Source organism: Pithys albifrons, chromosome 32, assembly GCF_047495875.1.
Source record: "Pithys albifrons albifrons isolate INPA30051 chromosome 32, PitAlb_v1, whole genome shotgun sequence".
Lineage (NCBI taxonomy): Eukaryota > Metazoa > Chordata > Aves > Passeriformes > Thamnophilidae > Pithys > Pithys albifrons.
This window is the reverse complement of record NC_092489.1, coordinates 171,527-197,533: the sequence shown is the minus strand read 5'-3', so window position 1 is coordinate 197,533 and position 26,007 is coordinate 171,527. Positions and strand designations below refer to the sequence as shown.

Here is a 26,007-nt window from a genome sequence, read left to right as displayed (position 1 = left end):
CTGCCCATGCCAGTAGTTAACAAAAAGAAGTAGTTACTGCTGATCCCTTGGGTGGGGACAGGTTGTCTCTTTTGGTTTTGGGGACATTTTTTCCATTCTTAGCTCAGCGGAACGCAGGAGCGGTGTGTGTGCTGGGTAGAGGAGAAGCCATGTCCTGGCTTCTGCTGGCTGCCCCAGACTGCTCCTGGCTGCTCGCTGCTGCTGTTCTTGGTGAGTTCCTTTTTTTTTTTCTCCTCACCACGGCTGTTCTCCTGGTTCCTGTATCTGGGGTCCCGGCCTCTGCTCTGGTCTCACCGCTGTTTGCAGCATCACGGCCTGCCCACCCCGGCTGGGGCAGCGACCTGGGAGAGAGAACTTGCAGCTGCTTTTCCAGGACACACAGCGGTTTGTCGCTTCCAGTTTTCCTTCTTCATTTGGGACAAGAGAGACAGAGAGAGACACAGAGTTCATCTGGGAACTCACCCTGCTGCCAGCCGGGCTGTGACCCTGATACTGCCATAAGTAGAACTTTTCCCTAGTGGGAAACCTGTTGGTTTTGGGGGTTTTTGTTGTTTTTTTTCCTCTTGTGGTGTTGGGGAAGCGGTTTGCTCTGCTCTGTTTACACACAAAAGTATATATATACATTTAACAGTTCAGATTAGTTATCCTTCTTGTATTGAAGTTCTTTTTCTTTAAATTTGATAAACAGTGGCCTGATTATTGTGGAGGACGCCCCCTCCCCCACTTGTGGGTAAACATTGTGGTTTTTCCTCTCAAACCAAGACAGGGAAGGTGTCTCATACATGTAATGTACCAATGGAAAAGGATAATTTAGGGACTGAGTTCCACAGTTTTACTTCTGTGTGACAGGAAGAAACTCAAAAATATGTGTGTTCTGTCCCAGGTTGTTCCAACCACGAGAAGATCCAGGGTGTAAGTATTAATTAGGATTAATCAATTCTCAAGCTGCATACCCAGTCACACTCTCCTTACAAGCAGGAGAAAGAAACCTCAGTGGGTAAAAGCTGATGCATGAACTGTAATTTTAGACTTGGAGTCTGAAAAGTTCTTTCTATCCCAGAAAATGTGACCAGCTGAGGGTGTGGATATCACTGGCTGCTCCAAGTTATTCCCCCAGTCCCACATCAGTACTGAAAAGAATTAAATTAAAAAAGTTCTGTTACAATCCAGGTCCTGACAAAACTTGCCCATGCAAAGCTTTTTGATTCTAAAAGCTGATAGAAAATGGGAGATTTATGTTGCATTATTGGCAAGTCCATGTGTTGGTTTCCTGGGCAAACCTGGGACTTTCTGCTCCTCTGGTGCTGCTCTGCCCTCAGCCCTGGGCTTGGTGACCAAAGCAGTGAAGTACCAAGGGAGATCAAACTGCTGAGCTGAGGGACTCCAGATTTTGCTGGGATTTGTCCCAAAGATCTCAAGGAGAGTTAAGGAATATTCATTTCCCAGATAAATTTGGGGTACCACGTTTCCTGTTAAATATTTGTGTCAATGTTTTCAATACCTGTGTAAATACCAACTTACTTTTCAAGTGCTATCATCACTTAAAACGTCAATTTTATACATAAATTTTTCTATATTATTATATGATTTATTAGAGTATTTTATAGTATTACCATAATTATATGTTATTTTAACTTCAAATCAACATTCAGAATATCCCAAAATGCAGAAAAAAACTTTTTGTTGTGTACTTTCTTTCTTTTCTTTCTTTCTCTTTTTCTCTTTTTTTTCTTCTTTTCTTTTTCTTTCTTTTTTTTTCTTTTTTTCTTTCTTTTTCTTTCCTTTTTCTTTTTTTCTTTCTTTCTTTTTTCCAGATCCCTAAGTACTTTTTATTCAGGATATTTAACTATTATTTTTTTTCCCACCAGACTCTTCCAATATTTTATTTTAAATGTCTAAATCTCTTCCTTTGTTTTCTTTTATCCACTGTTTTTGTCACCCCCTACATGTCTGAGAACATTATTTTCCTTATTTGCTAATTCTTTTGTGACGCAAGTAAAGCTCAGTGCAATTTTCAGTCAGTTCATGGCCTTCTGAACTATATAATGGCAGCTACTCTGAGGGAATTGCCTTTAAAATTGTGCAATTTTCTGGAAAATTAGTTCATTGTTAATTAACTTTAAAGTTCCTTGAGCAATTGTTTCAGGGAGGGTTCATGGGGATTCCAGGCTGAAACCAGACACTGTTTAAAATTCAAGTTACAAACCTGTCTCAGTGTACACAAGATGTTTCTCCTTCAAGGCCGAAGTCTAAGTTATAAGTTGTTGTTTTCCATAACTTGGCAGATGGCAAGGCCAGACACGGACCAAAAATAATGGCATCTGATCACACCTGAATACACAGGGGTCCCCCTGTGCACGATCCCCTTTCTCCATGCCTCTATTTCAGGGTCCTGGGGGTCGTGGGGGTCCCCCTTTTCCACACTGCCCCCTCTCCAGGCTGCCGGGGGTCCCTGAGCTCATCTATCGCCCCTGTCTGCTCCCCATCCCTACAAGTCACCAGGCATCTGGTGTGCATAAAAAGCTGCAAAACACCGAGAGTCAGGCAAAAAAAACCCCTCAGAAATATCAAAACTGCAAAGCATAAAGATTCAGCCAAAACCCACTCCCAAATATGTAGATTAAGCCAAAAAATCCATCCCAAAAGTTCCCTTTCTCTGGTCTGTTCAATTTGGGGTTCGGGGTTCCACCCTGTTTGAGCTGCGGGGGGACCCACGTGTATTAGGACGGGCAGGAAGATGTTCTGTCTCTCTGCCTAGCGGGTACACGTGTTCTCTCTCAGCACGTTTGCAGCCAGTGCTCCCAAACCTGTTGTGTCCGCCCTGCTGGGCGCGCCCTATTAATGGGGGAGGGGGGGAGGGGCGAGGCCGAGCCTGGAACATGCCCGGAAGAAGAGGAGGGGACAGCCATGCTCCTCCTTTTCCTCTTCCTTTTGCAGGGTTCCATCCACACCTGAAGAAGTCTCGGGTGAGTGGGAGAACAGGGTGGGAAAGAGAAGGGGTCACCAAACTCCACAGTGCCCCCGCTGCCCCACCAAGGGCTGTGCGGGCTGTGCCAGGGAACACGAGAGCCGGGATGGGCCCGGACAAAGCCCCCAAGGGCACCAGGATGTGCCTCTCCTTGGAGCCCGCGCTGGGGCTGCCGCGGGGCGGGGCCGGAGCTGCACACAGGGACGGCAAAGGGCCCCGACAAAGTGCTGCGGGACCCCCGAGCCGAGCCCCGAATAGCCTGGGGGAGCTCTGGGGGTTTGGTTTGTGTTTGAGGTGATGGTTCAGAGACCCAAAAGCTGAGCTGGGAATGCCCCTTGGGGGTCCCTGGGAGGTGTTTTTGGGTACCCCAGTGTCGGGTCCTGGCAGAGCCCTTTGGTGGGGGGGGGATGTGCGGACCCCATTGGGGGGTTGGTGTGCCTGGGTCAGGCCCTTCATTGACAGGTTGGGGAGGGGGCCTCCGAGTACACGGGGGACCCCCAGCAGCCCGGACAGGGGAGCCCCCCCAAACCCCAAAGTGGAGAGACCCAGAGAGGGGGAATTCCTGTGAGGGATTTTTTTGGCTGAGTCTTGGTGTTTTGGGCTGAATCTTGTGGGTTCAGGGGGGACACAGTGCTGGGGAAGGGGATTTCAGGGGGAAGCAGGGCCAAGGAAAGGGGGTGTAGGGGGTTGGAGGAGTGGGATGGGGAGTCCAGGGGGTCCCCAATGTTGAAGAAAGGGCGTCTTAAGGTAGGGACACCCAGAATAGCTGGGAAAAGGGTTAAAATTGTCCCCAAGTGTTCCAAACAGGGCAGGGTGTGTGGTCTGGAAATGCAAGAGTGGGGGTCCCAGAGTCAAGAAAAAGAGGGGTGTGGGGGCTGGAGTAGGTGGGATGGCCAGGAAAGGGGTTGCAGGAGGGTATTGGTGCAGGATAAGGGGCTGCATGGGCATCCCCGTGCCTGGAAATGAGGGATCAGGAAGGTCTCAAGGTCAAGAAAAAGCAAGACTAGAGGTGGGGGGAGGTGATTGGGGGCTGCAGGTTGTGTCTGTGACCAGAAAAGTGAAGTCCAGGGCGTGGCAGGGTAAAGGAATAGGGAGTGTGGAGTTTGGGAGAGACAGGATGGTGTTACAGTCTGCTTAAATATTGCAGACATAGCTTGGGTTCAAAATGTTTCTCCCAACAATATTAAAACTCAAGCTATATTACCTCTTAATTAAAAAAATGGCCTTTATTATTAATTAAAAATTCTTTAAAAATGCAGAGAGAGAGGGAAATAAGAACAGTTAGAAAAACTCTAAGAGTACTTTTTAGAAGCAAAGAGAAAATTTTACCACCAAAACCAACTTTTTCTGCCAAGTGTGTGTGTGTGTGTGTGTGTGTGTGTGTGTGTGTGTGTGAGAAGCGATGTTGTCTCTGTTCCTGCAGGCAGAGGTGTGGAATGCAGCTCTTGCAGTGCAGATGTGATGCTCAGTCTGTGCTGCTCTCCCTTGTGCAGCAGGGCTGCTCCTCGCTCTCTGCAGAGCTCTCAGGCTCCGCGGAGCTGTCGCTCACGGGCAGCAGCGGCGCAGCCACCCCAGGCTGAACAGGGCCAGGGCTGGGTTAGCAGGAGCAGAACTGACACAGGGAGCAAGGCAGAGCTCAGCTTTCTCCTCAGTCTGCAGGGGCAGGCAGGCAAGCAGCTTGGGTGGGGAAGAAGGAGGGTGAGAAGGTGAGATGGGTGAGGCAGGGAGGAGGTGGGAGAGGTTCTTGGCTGTGGTTCTCTCTCTCCATTCTCCACACACCCTACGCACCGAAATTCCAAGGTGTTCTTTGGGAGTTTTTATACACTGCAAAAATACTTAGACACTATTTTTTTACAGAAAGCTTGCAATATTCTTAAAACCAGGATATAGTTTTAGCTAAGCCATTACAACAAGAGGATGCTTGTGTGAGTTTTCAGCAGGCAAGAAGTTTGGCTGAATTTGCTGCCATGACTTGCAGGAAGCTTGGGGAAAGGCTTTGGCAGGGTGTTTGTTTGTAAGAGAATTCTGTCTTTGTGTCGAACTGCTGACAGAAAATTCTTGGATAGGACGTATATGACAGGAGAACAATGGAGGAATAATATCTATTCCATTTCTCTGTTATTGGTGTATAACAGATCGGTGGGAAAGGGGGGTCAGGGTGTCCTTGGAGTCAAGGAAGGGGAATGTGGGGGTGAGGTTATGTGGGATGTCTGGGAATGGGGGCCTGAGGGTCCCTGGTGTCAAAGAAAAGGGGGATCCAGGGGCTGGGAGAGGCAAGATGGGCAGGAAAAGGGGGGCAGGAGTATCCTGGAGTCAGAGAAAGGGGTGTCCAAGGTTGGAGAACAGGGAATAGCCATGCAGGGGGGTCCCAGAGCCCAGGAAAAGGAGGTGCAGGGGGATAATGATAATAGTAGGGAGGAGAAGGAGAAAACAGTGGGATGCGGCTCCAAAGTGCTGATTTCCAAAAGCGGAAAAGTGGGGAGAGGGTGGGGAAGTGTCCCCAGGGAAAGGGATACCAGAGCAGATCTGCTGCTCAGGGCCAGGGCAGGGACTGGGAACAAGGATTTGGGGAATTCAAGGCAGTGGGTGGTGGGTTTCCCTCCCCATGCTGCCCGTCCTGTGCTTCGCAGAGCCCAGTCACTCCCACTATGAGCCCAGTCACACCCAATATGAGCCCAGCTGTTCCCACTATATCTCAGTTGCCCAGAACGGAATCCGAGTTTGCCCAGTATGACCCTAGTCTGTCCCAACATGGTCTCAGTGCTTCCCAGTAGCCCCCAGTATAGACCCAATGACTTGAGTTGCTCCCAGTTGCCCCATGTATGGTTTCAGTTTTCTGCTAGCATAGTCCCAGTAACTCCCACTGTGGTCCCAGTCACCCCCAGTATGGTTCCAGTGACTTCAGTCTCTGCCAGTATGGTGTCAGGATGATCCCAGTTACCCCCAATCTCTGCCAGAAGGAGCCCAAAGCTCCTGGATCACGTGGAGGACCCACCCAGAGGAGGGTCCCTCCAAGTTCTGTGGCTGCAGGAAGGGCCCTGAGGAGCCGAGGGCCCCCCAGAGCCACCCCAGGCAGTCGAAGGTGGTCTGACAAGGCCTTCTGCTGCCCCTTGTGTCCTCCAGCTTGGTCCCAGCTCCTCCTAGTGTTATCCCAGTTGCCTTCAACATGGTTCCACTTGCTTCCAGTATCAGCCCAGTCTCATGCCATTAGCTCCAAGTGTGCTCCCAGATATTTTCCAGTCATTGCCGGTATGATCTGAGTCACTCCCAGATAGTCTCATTATGATCCCAGTATGACTCCAGTGCTCCCAATATTAAACCAGTTCCCCCCACATGCTTCCAGTTGCTCCCTTTTATCCCTACTATGGTTCCACTCACTCCCAGTATATCCCAGTGGAGGGGTGGCTTTATATGTCAGAGAGTCTCTTGACTCTGTTGAACTTGAGGTCAGCAGTGACAAGGTTGAGTGTCTGTGGGCCAGAATCAGGGGGAAGGCCAACAGGGCTGACATCCTTGTGGGTGTCTGTTACAGGCCAGCCAACCAGGATGATGAAGGGGATGAATTATTCTCCAAGCTGCTGGCAGATGTCTCAAAATCTCCAGCCCTTGTTCTTGTGGGTGACTTGAACCTGCCAGATATCTGCTGGGAGCTCAACACAGCAGAGAAGAGGCAGTCTGGGAGATTCCTGGAGTGTATAGAGGATAATTTCCTGTTTCAGCTGGTAAATGAACCTACCAGGGGTGGGGCCCCTCTACACCTGCTGTTTATAGAGAGGGGCTGGTGGGAGATGTAGTGGTCAGAGACTGTCTGGGTACAGCGACCATGAAGTAACAGAGTTTTCAGTGCTCAGGGATATGAGGAGGGCCATCAATAAAACCTCTTTGCTGGACATCCAGATGGCAGATTTCAGCCTGGTGAGAAGACTGGACCAGAGCATACTCTGGGAAACAACCCTCAAAAACAAGGGGGTACAGGAGGGATGGATGTGCTTCAAGAAGGAAGTCTTGAGTGCACAGGAACAGACTGTCCAGGTGTGCCGAAAGGGAAGCCCATGGGGAAGACATCCAGCTTGGTTGTACAGGGAGATTCTGAAGGAAATCAGCAATAAAAAGAGAGCTGAGTGTGGAAAGAAAGGGCTGGCTATTTAGGAAGAGTTTAGGAACATAGTTAGGTCCTGTAGGAAGAAAATGAGAGACAAAAGTGCAATTTGAAGTCAGTTTGGCTACTTCTGTTAGGAATGACAAAAAGTGCTTCTATAAATATGTTAATAGGAAAAGGAGGGACAAGGAAAACCTCCATTCTTTGTTGGACTTGGGGGAGAACTTTGTTACCAGAGATGAGGAGAAGGCTGAGGTACTTAACACCTACTTGCCCTCAGTTTTCACCAGTAAGACAGGTGGCCCTGAGGACAACTGGCCTCCTGAGCTGGTAGAAAAGAGACAGGGAGCTGAATTGTCCCGCTGTGTTCCAGGAGGAAATAGTGACTTAGTGAGGCACCTGAATCCTCACAAGTCTGTGGGGCCAGATGGGATCCATCCTGGGGTGATGAGGGAGCTGCTGGAAGAGCTTGCCAAGCCACTCTCCATCATCTCCCAACAGTCCTGGCTCTCTGGGGAGGTTCCAGAGGATTGGAAGTTGGACATTGTCACCCCAATCCAGATAAAGGGCTGCAAGGCTGACCCTGGCAACTCCAAGCCTGTCAGCCTGACCTCGGTGCCTGGCAGGGTTATGGAGCAGATCATCCTGAGTGCAATGACACAGCACCTTCAGGATGGGCAAGGGCTCAGACCCAGCCAGCATGGAGGGGCAGGTCCTGTCTGACCAACCTGATCTCCTTTTATGATCAGGTGACCCACCTGGTGGATGAGGGGAAGGCTGTGGATGTGTCTATCTGGACTTCAGCAAGACCTTTGGCACTGTCTCCCATAATATACTCCTGGAAAAGCTGGTAGCCCATGGCTTGGACAGGTGTACCCTCTGCTGGGTGAGGAGCTGGCTGGAGGGCCGGGCCCAGAGAGTGCTGGTGAACGGGGCTGTGTCCAGCTGTCGGCCGGTCACCAGTTGTGTCCCCCAGGGGTCTGTGTTGGGTCCAGTCCTGTTTAACATCTTTATTGATGATTTAGATGAGGGGATTGAGTCCATCATCAGCAAATTTGCTGATGACACCAAGTTGGGAGGGAGTGTCGAGCTGCTGGATGGCAGGAGGGCTCTGCAGAGGGACCTGGATGGACTTGAGGGATGGGCTGATTCCAATGGGATGAAATTCAACAAGTCCAAGTGCAGGTCCTGCCCTTTGGCCACCCCAACCCCTGCAGTACTCCAGGCTGGGCACAGAGTGGCTGGAGAGCAGCCAGGCAGGAAGGGAGCTGGGGGGACTGATTGATAGAAAGCTCAACAGGGAGCTAACAGTTTGCCCAGGTGGCCAAGAAGTCCAGTGGGATCCTGTCTTGGATCCAAACTAGTATGGCCAGTAGGCCCAGGGCAGTGACCCTTCCCCTGGACTCTGCGTTGGGGAGGCCACACCTTCAGTGTTGTATCCGGGCTCCTTAGTTCAGGAAAGAGATTGAGGGGCTGGAGCGGGGCCAGAGAAGAGCAATGAGGCTGGAGAAGGGACTGGAGCAGAAGTGCTGTGGGAAGAGTCTGAGGGAGCTGGGGTTGTTTAGCCTGGAGAAGAGGAGGCTCAGAGGTGATTTCATCACTCTCTACGACTACCTGAAAGGAGATTGTAGACAGGTGGGGATTGGTCTCTTTTCCCTGGCACTCAGTAATAGGACAAAAGCGCATGGGCTTAAGCTCAGCCAGGGCAGGTTTTAGGTTGACTATCAGGAAGAAGTTCTTCACAGAGAGAGTGCTCAGGCATTGGAATGGCCTGCCCAGGGAGGGGATGGATTCTCCAACCCTGGAGGTATTTAAGGTGAGACTGGACGTGGCACTGAGTACCATGATCAAAGTGGGGTTGGATTAAGGGATGGACTTGATGGTCTGGGAGGTCTCTTCCAACCCAACTGATTCTGTGATTCTATGAGAACAGAGCAGGGATGGTGGCAAGGCCCTGTCTTGGCAGAGGCAGAGCACAGGCCCAAGGGGAAGAGCAAAAGAGACAGAAGCTCCACCTCCCTCTCTTTTATACTTCTTGATGCTTCTTGATGATGTCAGATGATATGAAATACCTCTTTGGTTGCTCAAGTCAGGTGATGTTTGTCCCTTCTAATCTCTGTCACATCCTCTGGGCCTGATGAATTGAGGCCTGGCTGAAACTAAAGCTAAAACTCCCACACCCCATTACATTCCCATGGAGGATCTGCAGCTTTGTCCCACCTGGGTCATCAATAAGTGTCACCAAAAGTCATCAGGAAGGAATGAGACCCTCCAAGCCCCCCTTTGGAGTGTCTGTGACTCAGACACTCCTTTATTCTGGGCAGAGACAGGGAGAGAATCTCTCCAGTTCCATACAAGCCCTTCCAAGACTTCTCACGTATTTATACATTTTGTCATACAAAGAAATTACCATTCTTTCCTTCTAAGATATACAATTCTCTTCATTAATTGGTATTCTATTCTTTATTAGCTGTTTTGGTCAACATTCTTTGGTGCTTTTATCATTCTGCCACAGGCAAAGTCTCCAACTCTCAGGCTGAAATGTCTTTGTTAGTCTCCTCAGTATCTTCTGGTTGCTCCAACATGTCTTTGAGGGACCATAAATTTAAGGTCCGAGATGTCCAATCTTCAGCTCCCTCAGGCTTCTCTTTCCTGCAGCCCATCAGAGCCAGTCCAGGGAAACTCAAAGCTTTGAGGCTTGAAAGACAAACTTATCAGAGTCTGTGAGAAGTAACACAGTCAACAATTGCCACTAATTAAAAATGTAGGAAAGTTTTATAATTTGCAGCACTGGCAGTAACTGGGAAGTGGCTTGTTGGGGCTGGGCTGGGATGTGAAGGAACCAAAGGCAAACTGGGAGAAGATCTGTGGAGTCTGAGGAGGTTGGGAAGGCACATTGAGGGTGCTTGGGGTCTCCTGGGAGAGCTGGGGGCAATTGGGAGGAAGTTTAAGGGGTCCTGAGTGGGCTGGGAGGGGGTTTGATGGTTCCTAGTGGGGCTGAGAGGGACTTTGAGAGGTCCTGAAGGGCCAGGTAGGGAGTGGAAGGAGGTTCCAGGTGATCCTGGGTGGGCTCCTGTGACTGGGAGGAGATTTGGTGGAGGTCCCGGACAGGCTGTGGGAGGTTTTAGGGGCTCCTTCCCCCCGGCCCTGCCCGGACCTGCCGCCGGACGCCCCCCAAGACGCTGCGGGGGGTCGGGGCTCTATGTCGGGGTTTGTCCTCCTGAGCTGGTGCTTCTGCGTGTGCCACAAGGGCAGGGAGTCACCTGGCGTCGCGTGTCGCCCCCTCTCCTGCTGTCCCTCTGCCCCCAGCCGGCTGCTCCCAGTGTTCCCAGTAAAGCTTGCCAGTTCTCCCCAGTCCCGGTCCCGGGGGTGTCTGGGGGGGGGGAATCAGCCAGAGAAGGCCCAGAATCATTTTCCAGCCAATCAGAGCACGCGGCGCTGATGACTCCGCAGTTGCCAGGCAGACCCGCAGCGCCCCGCGCTCCCCACCCCGAGCCCACACGCGCCCCTCCCTCGCCCCCAGCGCCCCTCGGGATCGCAATTTGGGGCGGGGGGAGGTGGGGGCGGCCAGGCCGGGCCCCCCCGCACTGTCCCAGCCATGGCGGCTGCGGCGGGGGCCGAGTGCGGGCGGGAGTGGACAAGAGCCCAGCGCTGCCCCATCCCGAGCTGCCCCAGCTCCATCCCTGGTCCTCCCGCGGGGAGCGGCGGGGCTGCGGGCAAGGGGGGCCTGGAGGGGGTGGTGCTGGGCCTGGAGGGAGGAGGAGAAGAGCTGGAGTGGGCGGGAGTGAGGGGGCGGAGAAGCGGCAGGAGAGGAGGGACAGAGCAGGGGGAGGTGCCGGGACAGGGGACACAGAGAGAACAAAGCAGCACGTGGTCGGCGCTCGGTCGGAAGGTCGGTGTGGGGCGGGGGGGCGAGAGCGGTTTTGGGGCCCCTCGGGTGGTCCGGGAGGGAACCCCGGGACCCGCGGAGTGAGGACAGCGGAGAGGGGCGATAGTGGAGCTGGCGAAGCCCCGGAATGGTGGAACTGGGGGGCGGGAGCACAGAGGGAGCCCCGGGCCCCTTAAACGGGGGTCCCGGAGAGGGAAAAGCCCCGGCAGTGTGGAAAGGGGGGGGGAGCAGCAATGCAGGGGGGAGGTGAGACCGCCAAGAGCCTGGAGAAGGCGAGAGTCAAGAGAGGAAGGAGCCGTGGGATTCCCGGGATCCCCGGCAGCCCGGAGAGGGTGGGATGGGATCCCCAATACAAGTGTGACCCCCAGCTGTGCAGACAGGGGGACCCCAATAACCCCACCGTGGAGAATTCAGAGAAGAGGAACTGCTGGGAGGGTTGTTTTGGGCTGAATTTTTGTGTTTTGGAGGTATTTAGGGACACAAGATTGGAGGTGGTGGAGACGGAGGGCGGGACTCGGGACGGCTGCGGGGAGAGGTGAGGGGAGATCGGCAAGTTTGGGGGGCTTTTGGGGACTCAGGGCGGGTTTTGGGGGTCCCACATTACCCACTCACCCCCTACCCCTCCCTGGGACCCACCGGCGCCGTGTTGGCCGTGAGAGTGAAGGTGGAGAAGCCGGGTAAGCCCCTCCCCCATCCCGGGACTGCCATCGGGTCCGTCAGGTCCATCCCACATCCTCCTCCCCCACCCCCTAAAAAAAACCCCAAACCCATCCTGAGATCCTTAAACCCCAGACTTAAAACCGCAGGGTTCCCCAAATCACCTCCTGGACCTGCCAGAGCCCCTCAAAACGCCCCAGAGTCCCCCCCACCCCCCAAGACTCCCCCAGAGTCCCCCAAAACTCCCCAGACCCCCCTAAACATCGCAGAGAACATCTCAGAGACCCCCAAAACACCCAAGAGAACCTCTCGAGTCCCTCCAAATTTTCATCCAGACCCTGCAAACCACCCCGAGACCACCCAATTTCCCGCCCAGACCTTCCAAAATTCCATCGCCCTCCCTCCAAACCCCCTCCCAGACTACCCCAAATGTCCCCAGGACCCCCAAACGACACCAGAACCCCCCAGGCCTCTCCCAGATATTCTCAAACCAGTCCAGGACCTCCCTAAATTCCCTTCCAGATGCTGAAAACTACCCCAGGATCCCTCTAAATCCCTTCCAGACCTTCCAAACAACCCAGAACCCTCCAACTGCTTCCAGACCAGCCCAGATACTCCCAACCCCTTCCCATAAACCCTCGTCCCTGACCCCCCGAAAACTCCTTCAAGGGAGAGTTGAAACAGAGAGAACTGAAGCTAAGGGAGACATGTGGACAGCCTGAAAAAGCAGGAAAATCAGATTAATTTGATGGTTTTTTTTCCTAGAAGTGTGAGAAACAAAGGGAGTCACCCCCCAAATGTGGCTTTGCTTGGGGGGCATCCCTGGAAGCTGGAAAATCCTGGGATCTTCCCAAGTCTCCAAATGGAGGTGCCTGGCACAGATCCCCTAAAACCCCAAACCATCAAGACTGGGCAAAAAAACCCTAAAATATGCAGATTAAGGAAAAAGAAATTCAAAGCACCAAGATTCACATCTAAAAAAGCCCTCCCAGAAATTTGCTCCCTGTGTTCTCTCTGCTTTGGTATCTGGGGATCCTCCCTGTCCAGGCTGTTGGGGGTGCCTTGTATTTTGGGGTCCCCTCTCTGGGATTCTGCCTTTTCCAGGCTGCTGGATATCCCGGGAATTTGAGATGTCCACCACTCTGTGATCTGAACCCGCTGAGTTTCTTTCATGCTCCCCTCTCCATGATCCCTGCAAGGAATGCCGAGGGTCCCAGGGGTCCTTTCTGCCCTGACTCTCTGCTCAGGGTGCTCAGGGACCCCCCCTGGATCCCAAAATGGACAGGCCAGAGAGGGGGCACCCTCAGGACACCCAGCATCCTGGAGAGGGGGGCCCTTGGGAACCAGCACCCCAAGGAGAGAGTCAGGGGATGAGGGACTGTGGGGGCCCCAAATCCCCTCTGGTGTCCCTATTTAGGGGTTGAATCTTGGTGTTTTGAGCTGAATGTTGGGGGTGCAGGGGGGACACAGAGCTGGGGCAGGGGGTTTTCAGGGAATCCCATGGCCAAGAGAAGGGATGTAATTGCTCAGAAAAGTGGGATGGAAAGCCCAGGGGTCCACTGTGCCCAGGAAAGTGGGGTGCAGGGGACCTCGATGTTAAGGAAAGGTGGGTCATGATGTTGGAAAACCCAGAATGGCCAGAAAAGAGGGGTTCAAGGTGTCTCCCAGTGTTCTAAAAAGGATCTGTGGTCTGGGAAATGGAGGAGTGGGGGCACTGGGGGTCCCAGAGTCAAGGCAAAAGGCGTGTGGGGACTGGAAGAGGTGGGATGGCCAAGAAAGGGGATGCAGGGGTGTGTTAGTGTAGGATAAGGGGGGGCAGGGACATCCGAGTGCCTTGGAATGGATGATCAGGATGGGTCCAAGGTAAGGAAGGGTAGGACTAGGAGTGGGGAGAGGTGGTTGGGGGGTGGAGGTGGTCACTGTGCCCAGAATAAGGGGGTTGAGGAGGTGGCAGAAGAAAGGCAAAGGGATTGTGAAGTCTGGGAAAGGCAGGATGAGAGGGAAAAGGAGGTGAGGGCGGTCCTGGAGTCAAAGAAAGGGGGATGTGAGGGCTGGTAATCCGGGAATGGCCGGGCAGGGGGTTGTGGGGCCCTGGTAGCCTGGAGAGGGCAGAGACCCTGGAGAGGGAGGACCCCCAATACACAGGAGACCCCCAGCAGCCCAGACAGGGGGGACACTCAGAATGCCAAAAGGGGGAGGTCAGAGAGGAGAAGCTCCTGGGCGGGTTTTCTTGAGATAAATCTTGGTGTTTTGGAGGTTTTTCTGGACACAAGATGCCGAGTAACTTTTAGAGAGGGACTTGGGAAACCAAACCAAAGGCACTCACAGCTTGTTTTCCCTAAAAACCAGGAGTTATCCTTCTGAAGGTGTGTCGGAATGGCAGAGGAGGCTGCGAGGAAGAGGAAGATACCCCGGGACCCCCAGGCAGGTGAGGAGGAAGTCGGTGCCCCTTTGCCCCTCTCTTGTGCTGCATCTTCCAGCCCAGCATGGCCCCGGCTGCAGGACAGCCCCGCTGCCGACGCCGTCCTGCCGGGGCCGGGTTTGGGGGGATGTCCTTGGCCTTCCCTGTGGGCCGGAGGCAAATGCCCTGAGTGTCCTTGTTCCTTCCTGCCCCAGGCCCCGAGCTGAGCATTGGGAGCACGGAGGACAAATCCCCCCAGGAGAACCTTGTGGCAGAGGCCACCTTGAACAGCTCCACAGAGCAGGAAGACACCGAGGAGAAAAAGCCACGGAGATCCCGCAGGAGGAGAAGCTCTCAACCGAGTTTTGGGTCCTCCGATCAGGATAGAGCCACCCAGCATGGGAAAGATGGCCAGAGCTTCAACCAGAGCTCTGAGCTGGGGGTGCAGCAGCAGCTTCAGAGCAGGGAGAAGCGCTACAAGTGCTTGGAATGTGGGAAGGGATTCAGCAAGAGCTCCCACCTGATTCACCACCAGCACATCCACACTGGGGAATGGCCCTACACGTGTAGGGAATGTGGGAAGGGCTTCAGTCAGAGCTCCCACCTGCTCAGGCACCAGATGATCCACACTGGGGAACGTCCCTATGAGTGTTCCCAGTGTGGGCAGAGGTGTCGGACCAGCTCCCATCTCCTCGTGCATCAGTGCACACACACGGGGGAGAGGCCCTTCTGCTGCACCGACTGCGGGAAGAGATTCAGCCAGAGCTCCAGCCTCATCACCCACCGGAGTCTCCACACTGGGGACAGACCTCACAAATGTTGGGACTGTGGAAAGACTTTCATTCGTAACTCTGAGCTCATCACCCACCGGATGAACCACACTGGGGAGAGGCCGTTTGAGTGTTCTGAGTGTGGGAAGAGGTTTCAGACCAGCTCACGTCTCCTCAAACATCAGCGCACACACACGGACGAGAGGCCCTTCCACTGCACCGACTGCGGGAAGAGATTCAAACGTAAATCTGACCTCATCGTCCACCGGCGTATCCACAGTGGAGAGAGGCCTTATGACTGTGATGAGTGTGGGAAGAGCTTCATCCAGAGCTGTCATTTGACCAAACACCAACGGACCCACCAGTGAGGGAAGCCCCACCAGTGCCCCGACTGTGGGAAAAGCTTCATCTGCTGCTCCATCTCTATCACCCACATTCCTTGTGACCCACATTAGGAAGACCCCTGGCTGGTGGTCTCCATGTCCTCCTGGTTCTCCGTGGGCACTTGAATTAACCCGGGGGAGGAACATCCATGGTGTCATGGGTTTAGTTAGGCCCAGATTTAGGCTTTAGTTTTTAGAGCAAGGCCTTGGACAATCAGCTGATTCGAGCTGTGTCAGCCCAGCTGACTCCTACTGGCCAAGTCTATTGCATCCCATATTCTGACATCATCTCAGATAGAAGAAGAGAGGGAGGAGGGATTTTCCTTCTTCCTCTTCTTGCCAGATGAACCAGGAGTTTGTTGGCATTGCAGAGCTCCTGGGGGGAGACCAAGATACTGGGGAAGCTGAAATTTACTTCCTGTTTGTTCTTGCTACCTTTTATTCTTAGTCTGTAGTTTGTATTTTATTTGGTTTCTATTTTATTTTCTGTTCAATATACCTTGTTCTGCTGAACTATGTCCTGTGTTTTGGTTTTTGGGGGACAGAAGAGGAGACTTTGCCTCTGAAATGATTACTTGGCATTTTGCCACATCAAAGCCACCACATATGGGGACACAGACTGAAGTGGGAAATTCATTGGGAAGGGGGATTTGCTGACTTTTGACCCTAAAAATCTCCCCTGCTCCATACCCTTAGTTTATCTTGTGGCCTCAAGGAATCCTGAGTGGTGTTTCAGAACTTTTCTAAACTCAATAATTCCATAATTCCAATTCTCTGTGGCTCTGCCTCTCTATGGGCCACCCAACCCAACCCCATGCACATTCACAGGATTGATTTTTTGTTTTTTTTTTAATTATATTTGATCCATCTTCATCCCTTAAAATCACCAAAAAATGGGATTAAAATAAAGAAACTGAACAAAGGCATCTAAACTTCCATCATTCTCCTGGGAATTGGAGCAGGAATTTGGGATTCAAAGGGATATTCAGGAAGATTTCAGGGTTCTGTGGGGATTTGGGAGAGTTTTCCCCAAAACTGGAGGTGTCCAGACCGACTGACATTTCTCCATCATTTTGCAGTCCAATATCTGAGAGGGATTGATCTGTCAGCTCATAACACCTCAATCCCACCCCAAAATGGCTTCATGCCAACTTGAAATGACTCAATCCCATCCCAAAATGGTTTAATGCAACTTGAACCCACTTAGGGGGAGTCAGCAGCAGGAGAAGGGATGCTATAAACCCAGGGAGGATGGGATAAAATTGGGAGGGCTTGGATGCAAATTGGGAGGGTTGGGATGGGACTTGGAGGGGGATGGGTTGGGGATTGGGAGACAAGAGATGGGGTGTGTGGGAAAACTGAGGGAGCTTCTGGGGTGCCCTCCTATCCTGAGGGGCGTACTGTGAGGGAGTGTAGGGGACATGTGACATCAGCACTTGGAGTGGGGCCCCACAGGGAGGGACACAGGGATCTCTTTTTGAGGGGATCCTGTTGCTTTGCACGAATTTTGGAGGCTATAACCATCTTTTGGGGGTCCCTCTCCTAATTTTCAGTGGCTGGAGTGAACCCCTCACATTTTGGTGGATGCTGAGATAGCCCCATTTGGGAGTTCTTTCTGCTGTTTTAAACCATTTTTAGGGGCTCTTGGGAGTCCCCCCCCCCCCTTATTCTGGGGGTTGCAGTTACCCCTCTGGCACCACTGGTGGCTGAGGGGGATTATAATCCCCAATTCTGAAGTGTTACAAGTTACTTGTGGGGAATCCAGTTTTGGTGGACATCCCACCTGCAGGAGGGTGTCCCCCCTTCCTGCAAGGCTGCTGGGGTGGGGCTGGGACCCCTCCCCACACAACTCACACCATGGCCACCCAGAGTATTTCTGGGGTGACAGGGCTTCTTCATGCACTGGGACCAGCCCAGCTGATGTCACAGAACCCCAGAATGTGCTGAGTGGGAAGGGACCCCCAAGGATCATGGAGTCCAACCCTCAGCCCTGCACAGGCCCATCCCCAAGAGTCACACCCTGTGCCCCAGAGCATCATCCAAACACTCCTGGAGCTCTGTCAGCCTTGGGGCTCTGCCCACTGCCCTGGGGAGTCTGGTCAGTGCCTACCACCCTCTAGGGAAAGAACCTCTTTGTAAGATCCAACCTAACCCTGCCCTGACACAGCTGCAGGCCATTCCAAGAGTTCTATCCCTGGTCCCCACAGAGCAGAGATCAGTGCCTGCCCCTCCTGTGTCCCTGCCAAGGAAGTTGTACCTGCAATGAGGTGTCCCCTCAGTCTCCTCTTGTGCAGCTGAACACACCAAGTGCCCTCAGCTGCTCCTCACACGCTTCCCCTGCAGGCCCTTCCCCTCTTGGTGTCCTCCTTTGGACACTCTCTAATGGCTCAATGTCTTCCTTCTGTTGTGGTGTCCCGATATTTCAGGTGAGGGAACTGCCAGGGCTGTGTGATGTGGGGTCTGAGGGTGCCCAGGGGCCACTGTGACACTGCAGGGTCTCCTGGAACCCAGGGGACATTGTGACACTGCAGAGCCTCCTGGAACCCAGGGGACACTGTGACACTGCAGGGCCTCCTGGAACCCAGGGGACATTGTGACACTGCAGGGCCTGCTGGAACCCAAGGGACAATGTGACACTGCAGGGCCTCCTGGAACCCAGGGGACACTGTGACACTGCAGGGCCTCCTGGAACCCAGGGGACATTGTGACACGACAGGAACGAGGGGACTTTGTGAGAGTCAGGGAATCACCAGCCCTGCCCAGCACTGGTCAGCAGCACAGAGGGGCAGTGGCCGCCCCTGGTGCCACAAGATGAGCCCAATTGGGCCTCTGTGTGTCCAGCAGCAAAGGCAGACAGACACACACCCATTTAGAAGAGGCAGCTGCGGCTGCTCCTGAGTGTGCCCAGAAGGGCAGAGAGACAGAGAGGCTGCACAGGAGGAGGCTGATGCAGCTGCTCCTGGTGACCCCACAAGGGACCGATTGTAGGACAGGGAGTTTTAAGGCTGGCAGATGTGAAGTTAAATTTCCTGAACAGCAACCCTTGGAGATAAGCAAAGGAGAGCTGATCTTCTGCCACTGGCAGGCCCAGGCATCAGAACACCACAGGCTGTTTGTGTTTGCATGTGTGTATTCCTCTGTCTGCTCTCACCCTCCCAAACCCCCCATACCTGCTGGGTCTCTTTTCCATCTGCAAGGAGGTCGAAAGCCCTGAGCCATCCCCCCATGCCTCCCCCATGTCTCAGAGGTCACCAGTTCCCCTGCCCCTGCCTTGAACACCAGTCCCTGAGTCCATATATTGTAACATGAGATTTCAATAAACAGCTTTGCTTTGTTTGAGCTTCTGATTGACCTTGTGGTTCATTCCTGTGGAGACCCAGATCCATCATGACAAATGGAGCCCAAACGTGGAGCCTTGGGAAAGATCCCCCATATTTAGGGACTTGCCTTGGTAACCCCGACAGGGCAGGAGAGACAGGAATGACATGAAGTCCCTGTCCTGGTGATGGGGAGCAGTTCATCTTGGGAAAAAGGCATGATTGGTGCCTGTCTGCTGGACAGAAGGTGATCAACTCTGGAAATTGGAAGAATCTCAAAGGGGAAATAAACATAACTGAATTATGTCTAAACAGCTCTGAAACAAAACGATTCAGTAACATGATCAGTGTCTAAGCCAGCTTGTGAAGCCAGAGCCCTGAAATAGCTTGAAGGGACAGAGCTGAGCTAAAAGAAACCAGTACCCCATGAAAATAAAAATTATTTGTTTGTGAAGCCAGTGCCCTGAAACTGTTTGTGGCCAAAACTTTTTGACAGAACAGAGTCAAACTGCTTAAAAAAACTGGAGCCTCCCCCGTTTTCTGCTGGGTTTTTTTGTTGGTTTTTGTTTGGTTTTTTTAAGATAAATCCCTGGAAGTCTTTTAACATTGCACCCTGATGTCTGGGAGAAACATTATGTAGAGGAGATCTAAGCTGTCTGTGGAGCAGAGGAACGTGCTCTGGATGATGAGGTGCTGCTTGAACAGCATGAGCTCCAACTAAATGAGTCTTCTTTCCAACACTCCCTGCTGTGGGCACAGCTGCCCTCTGAATGTGCTGCTGCCAGTGATTGCAGCTGCCCACCAAAGGATGCAGCAGGAGAAGCAGCTGCACCCCCTGTGCCGCTGTCACACGCAGCGTTCCTGCCCGGGGTAGAGAAAGGCCCAAAGAGCAGCAGCCCCTGCCCTGCTCTTGCCGGACCCCCCTGCAGCCCTTCTCGCCTGGGGCACTGATGCCAGTGGGTGGGATGGGGGCGGAGAGAAGCCGAGCCAGGCAGAGGCAGCGCCATCCGCTGCGAATGCTACGAGCGGGGCCGTCGCCGTCAGCCCCGGGCTGGTGCCAGAGCCCGTGCCGGTGTCAGAGCCTGTGCCAGTGGAGGTGTCGGTGCCAGAGCCTGTGCCAGTGGCTGTGCCGGTGCCAGATCCGATACCCGGCGGGAGAGCGCCCCGCTGCCCCTGCCCGCTGAGCCCCGGCCCGGCCAGGAGAGCTCCGGGCAGCCGCCAGAGCGCAGAGGCGGAGATGGCTCCCACAGCAGCACCGACAGCCCCCCAGCGCTGCCGCCGCAGCCCCAGCACCCAGCGCAGCACCGCCAGAAGCTGCAGCAACGGCCCGGCCAGCCCGGCCCAGCCAACAGGCACAGAAACCCATTGGCAGGAGCGGCCAGAGATGCCGAACTGGGACAGCCACAGATTCTGATCAATAGCAATGCTGTCAGGTTAACAACTGGTAATACCTTATTATGAATATTGATTTAACTCCTAATTAGTTAACTATGTCTTCACATTTATCACGATGTAACAACATATCATAACCCTTTCTAATAAAAGGAATAATGGAAGCTGTTTCATGCCAAACAAAACTTGTATGCCTTTTTCAAATAGTATTAAAATTGAATATAAGGCTTATTCCTCGTAAGAGAAGGCAAACAATAATGCCCTTAAGAAAAGCTTTCAAGAAGCTGCAAACATTTCACCTTTCTGTATCTCAGTTTCTGACATATTTTGTAGTAGTCACGGTCTAAGATAGTGTCATGTTGTAGGTTTATTCTAATTATTCTACAATGTAGGTTTATTCGACTTAATTGTAGAATGTATTCATTGTTTCATTTTATTCTGCAAAGTTATGGCATAGATACACAAAAGTGTGCACTTTGGGAAGTACCACTACTATTTTTAAGACCAATGCTTTTGTATCTGAAAAATGTGTTATATATCTAAACTAGTCTAATTTTTGATATGGAAATTATCCATTGTATAATTAGTACTGTGAAAATTTCCAGTTGCTTTCCAAACTTCTACTGCTTTAAAAGCTGTTTCTAAACATTTGAACACCTACTGTAAAGAGTAATATTTGTTAAAAAGTTGAAATTTTATTTAAAATCTTTGTTCCTGAGCTTATTAGTGTTTTCCCTGTTAACAATTCCCTTCATGGTATGAATGAGGTTGTTGTTCGTTCCTTTTACTCCTACCTGCATGAACTATCAGTGTTTCAATGAGTTTCTCTATAATTTACTGCACTCTAATGGCTCAAGAAGAAGCCAACACTGGAGTTGTGGTGTTGGGAAGTGGTGAGACTCCTGCAGTGGCAGCTGAGGTGACTTGGCTGGGAAGGGTCACACAAAGCTCTCTCCTCACTCTCTCCCTTCTCGGCCTGTTTTCCTCAAAGCTGCAGCACTTGCAAGTTACATTGGAGTGATATGTAAATAATGGATAAAATCAGAATTTTAGAATGATGAACAGTTCTCTTATTGCAGCTCATTAATGGAACCTCCACACAATTGGTAAAACACATATTTTGGTTGTCAAGTACAGAAATGACACTATTTTTATAGAATTTGTTAATCTTTAGCATTCAGTACTAGCAATTGTTTTAAGCTTTTGTTTGACCAAGTGATGATAATCCAACCAAGCAAGCAAATTCAAAGGTAGCCTTACTAACCTTTCTCTAAATTATTGATATCCATGACAGGAACCAAGACAATGGAAGTTTTACAGATGTAATAACTTTTTGCTGAGTGTTCAAATAATCCTGCCCTGTATTTTTATGGATCCACACCCAGCAAATATCCAATGATACCTCTCTTATTTGCCAGGCAAGAACAAGAAAAAAAGGGGCAGTATTTGCTTGTATGTGTGTGAAAGAATTTTTGAACATTAAACGGAACATGAAGGAGAGATATGTCCACGTTTTAGAAAATTATATTCTTATCAAAGCAGCAACTCAAGAAACAAGGAAAAGTGTGAGGTTAAGACAAGCACAATTTCTCATTTCATAATTATAAGGCACAGCAAGTAAATTCCTAAGGCTGTTTTGAGTGATTGCATGAATGGGGGCTGGCCTGGATGGATGTGTGTGAGTACAGGAATCATGTATGGATGTGACTCCTGAATGCACTTACCCCACTGACAGAGCCACAACTCCCCCATCTATGCACAGGGACCCACAGACAGATGTACAAAGTTATTCATTTGCAGAAATACTTATATAAACTTAAAGTTCAAAGTAAGCACAAACCCTAAAAAATAATTACAGCTATTTGTATGATTGAGACTATTAATTTATAAGTCAATTTAATTGAAAATTTTATGGATAACATAATTAAAGATTCATAAGAATAAATTCTGAATGAAACAGTGATATTCTAAATCAATACATACAGGCTTTAAGGACTCCAGAACCCTTTGGATGACTTCTTTATCTTGAAACCCTAGTTGGAAAAGCATTTATTCTGGTATTGATGGGTCTGGTATTAATGGGTCTGTTTCCATTTTTGTATTATGCTCTGAATTTTTGTTTATTGTCTTGTATGCAATGCATGAATTATTGTAAATTTAAAAGTTTCAGTTTTTCAGGTATAAAGCAAGAAAGGCCGAGATGTAGGAATGGGAGTTTTGGAGATGGCAGATGTGGAGTTAAATTTCCTGAGAGAAATTTCCTTGGAGATAAGCAAAGGACAGCTGATCTTCTGCCACTGGCAGGCCCAGGCACCAGAACACCACAGGCTGTTTGTGTTTGCATGTGTGTATTCTCTCTGCCCTCACCCTCCAACACCCCCCACCTGCTGGGTCTGTGTTCCATTTGCAAGGAGGTCAAAGCCCTGATTCACCCCCCATGGGGGAGGTTATCAGTAACCCTGCCCCTGCCTCAGTCTCTGCCTCTGAGCTCTGTATATTGTCATGTGAAACTCAATAAATTACCTCCCTTGGCCGGAACTGCAGATTGTCATTGTGGTTTGACTCAGGGGGAGCCTTATTCCTCAGGACAGCAGGGCACTTGCCCAGCCAGTTTACAGCCCCTGTGCTGCTGCCCAAGAGTCCATGCACAGGGAACAAATAGCATTGGGTGGTGTCGTGTCCATGGCTTGCCAAACAGCAACCAATTCAGCCAAGTGGCTGCTGCCTCCTTCCCCCTCAGCCACCAACTGTGTGTGTGGGGCTGCAGTGAGTGCTGCAGCTTTCCAGCATGGTCTGCCATGGGGAATCCCTGCCCTGCCCTCAGGAAACCATGCTGTTTGTTTCTGAGTGTCTGTGAGCTGATTGGAGGGCTTTCCCCACCCACCTATTTGATAGTTGGGCATGTTGTGGGTCCCTTGGTCAGGCTTGGTGTGTCTTTGACTCACTAACTCTGCTGTTCTGATCCCTGTTTAAACTGAGCCTTATTTCAGGTAACTTTGTGCAATGGCTTAAGTGGTACTGCTAAACCAGGTACATGTGATCTCCAGTACCCAACAGCACCTAAAAAGTGCTGTACTCCTTTCTTATCCTCTGGATTGGGTGAGGTTTGAATACTGGCCAAGGCTTTCTCTGGGAGTTGTTGAATTCTTTGGATCCACGTGATGCCCAAATATTTGACTTCTTGGGCTGGGCCCTGTATTTCAGTGGGATTCACTGCCCATCCACAGCACCTTAACAAGTCAAGGATGGCATCCAGTTGTTGTTGCACCTGATGGTGATCAGGTCCCTGTACCAGGATACCATCTGTGCCCTGAAGGATCTGTACCTGGGCAGGTGCAGTGTGTTGTGCTCCAGTGCAGTGTGTGGCTTGGGGACAAAAGGCAGGGCTGTGCTTGTAGCCCTGGGGCAGATGGGTGAAGGTGTCCTGGTTCCCACCCCATGGAAATGGGAATTGATCCTGTGCCCTGGATGGACCTGGAATTGTGACAAATGCATTGGCTGCATCAATAACAGTGTCCCCTGTCCCTGGATGTGCCTGGGGGTGGGGCACTGATGTTGCAGCTTCAGGAACAGCAGCAGTTGTGGGGGGTGTCTGTTTGTTCACTGCCCTGGAATGTCCAGTCACCCACCAGCTGCCACCTGAGTCCTTCACAGCCCAGACAGGGCTGTGAACAGGAGAATGTCCATGACAGACACCACCTGCTTGGAACAAAGCATTAACAGTGCTTGAATTTCTCCATCTCCTCCCAGGATCTCACACTGTTTTATGTTTACAATTTCTGTAGCTGTGGGAATGTTTGGTTCTTGTTGTGTAAGTCCCACAGTGACAGCTCTGGCATGGAGCCACCACGTGGCACCATATTTCTGATATGTACCTCTGATTTCTAAGGATGTACCCCATAATATATGTATTTATATGATGTATTCACTGTTTGAAGCAATAACAGAATATCTGTGAGGGTCTCAGTGCCCAATTTGCATTTCCAATTTAGTCATTTTCTCAGTTACTGGTTGATCCCCCAGACCCCACCCCAGGGCAGGTTTTCTCTGTGTTTTGTCTGGATTGCTGTGTATTACAGTGACCTCCCCCCGTGTACAGAAGCACTCAGGCCCCCTGTTTATTCCCATCAGATGCCAGATGGTACATTGGGTGAAAGGGTGAGGGTCGTCTCTAAACACACATCATTCCGGTGTGGGCGCTTGGTCTGTTCCCTGTCCAGTTTTTATGTGTCTCTCTGCCTCAGCTTCAGCTTTTTGTTTCATTTCTGATGTAACCAACAGGCACCTGCCCATTCATCAGGTGTGACTGAGCCACTCTTTGGATCATGGATGGGGAATTTGCACAAATTCTTCTCAGTATTTCAACACTCCCATGGGGTCTTTGGCTTCCCACAGTTCAAACTTAATGCCTGTAGAAGTTTGTAGTTTATCCCACAGTGCACTCCACAGGTTCTGTGTCCACCCTGGTGGCTCCACTGGAGGAGCCACTGCCCGAGGCTCTTTTGAAAGAACATCTCTACACTACAAACACAACACAACAACAAACTATTCTACACAGACAAAACACACAGAATATCACAACACTTTCAACAAAAATAAAAACTCATAACACACTTCACTCGATATCGTCCTGTGACACCACACACACAAAGGACTGAGGGGTTTTTGCTGACTGTGCTAACACAGCATTGACTGCAAAGGGACTCAGGTTACACCTACAAAGTCTACACTGTGCAATAACAAAAAATAAAAGGTATGGCACTGTCTCCACAGCAGATACAAGAAAAACACTGATATGAGTTGTGGCCACGCACATACTGAGAACATCATCTCTTCGTGCAGCTCCGCATCAACTGACCGAGCCCTGTCTGTGTTCCCTGGGGAACAGTGTCTGTCAGTCCAGCTGTGCCCTGCACTGACTGAGCCCTGGGTTTTATGCCCTGGGGAACAGTGTCTGTCAGTCCAGCTGTGCCCTGCACTGACTTAGCCCTGTCTGTGTTCCCTGGGGAACACTGTCTGTCAGTCCAGCTGTGCCCTGCACTGACTGAGCCCTGGGTTTTATGCCCTAGGGAACAGTGTCTGTCAGTCCAGCTGTGCCCTGCACTGACTTAGCCCTGGGTTTTATGCCCTGGGGAACAGTGTCTGTCAGTCCAGCTGTGCCCTGCACTGACTTAACCCTCTTCATCTCTGTGTCAGTTTTTGTGATCTCAGAATCACACCCTCATTGCCGATTTTCTGTTAGAGGTTCAGGAGGATTCCCACGCTGTATTTAGGCATGATGAGGTGCTATTTTGGTCTGTGACTGGCCTTGATGCCTCTGAGAGTCTGTTCTTCTCTTGGAAAGTGATGGAAAACAAGAACTGATAATGAGGGATTTCAGAGTTGAAGGAGAAGCATCTTGTGTACACTGAGACTGTTTTGCAGCCTGGCTGCTTGTTGACAGCCACTCAAGGATGAGTCAAGGAGAAAAGGGTGTGGAAGATGATGAAAATTCCTGACCAACTGAGAAAGGGAGACCCTTGATATACACTGTGGAAGCCAAGGGGGTTCCCAGTTACATAATGGGGGGAGGGACTGGCGGCCTCTCTCTGGGCTGTGCTGGCCACAGACACCCAGACAGATGTCCCAGAGCGAGTGTATCCAAACAGACAGTCCTTGCTCCAGGAGGAGGTGTGTGCTGGCACCGAGGACAGCGGTGCCTCCCGCGGGGACGCTGCTGAATGTGTTGAGCCACCCAAGGTCAAGGATGCAGCAGCTGCTCAGACTGGGGATCCTGAGCACACTGGAGTCAGGACAGGATCTGTGTGAGATGTAAAGGAACTGTGTGAGTGGTGAGCGAGTGAGTGGGAGTTGTCTTGGGGCTTGTGTTTTGTACCCTCTTCTCAGGTTTTCTTCTTTCCTTTGCTATTTCACTGTAATAAATGCAGTTTATTCATATTTTAAATGGTGTCATAGTTTCAGCTCAGAATCATTCTGAACCCTCCCTAGAACAAATATCCTGAGAAACATCGAGATCAACCACAAGAACTGCTAAACACAAAGACTTAGCCAATAATTAGTCCAAACAATGATCATTCTGTCCCTGAAAAGAGTTCCAGAAGTTTCCTCTCTCTGCTCTCTCCACTATGGGG

At 51.2% G+C, this 26,007-nt stretch overlaps 1 protein-coding gene across 1 annotated transcript in view; it reads left to right on the top strand.

The window, feature by feature from the left end:
- LOC139684133 (zinc finger protein 208-like) overlaps nucleotides 1-26,007 on the top strand; it is a 143,654-nt gene that overhangs the window by 81,708 nt on the left and 35,939 nt on the right. Inside the window, 1 exon segment of the mRNA XM_071579729.1 lies at nucleotides 14,477-15,148. Coding sequence (XP_071435830.1) covers nucleotides 14,477-15,148 — 672 coding nt within the window.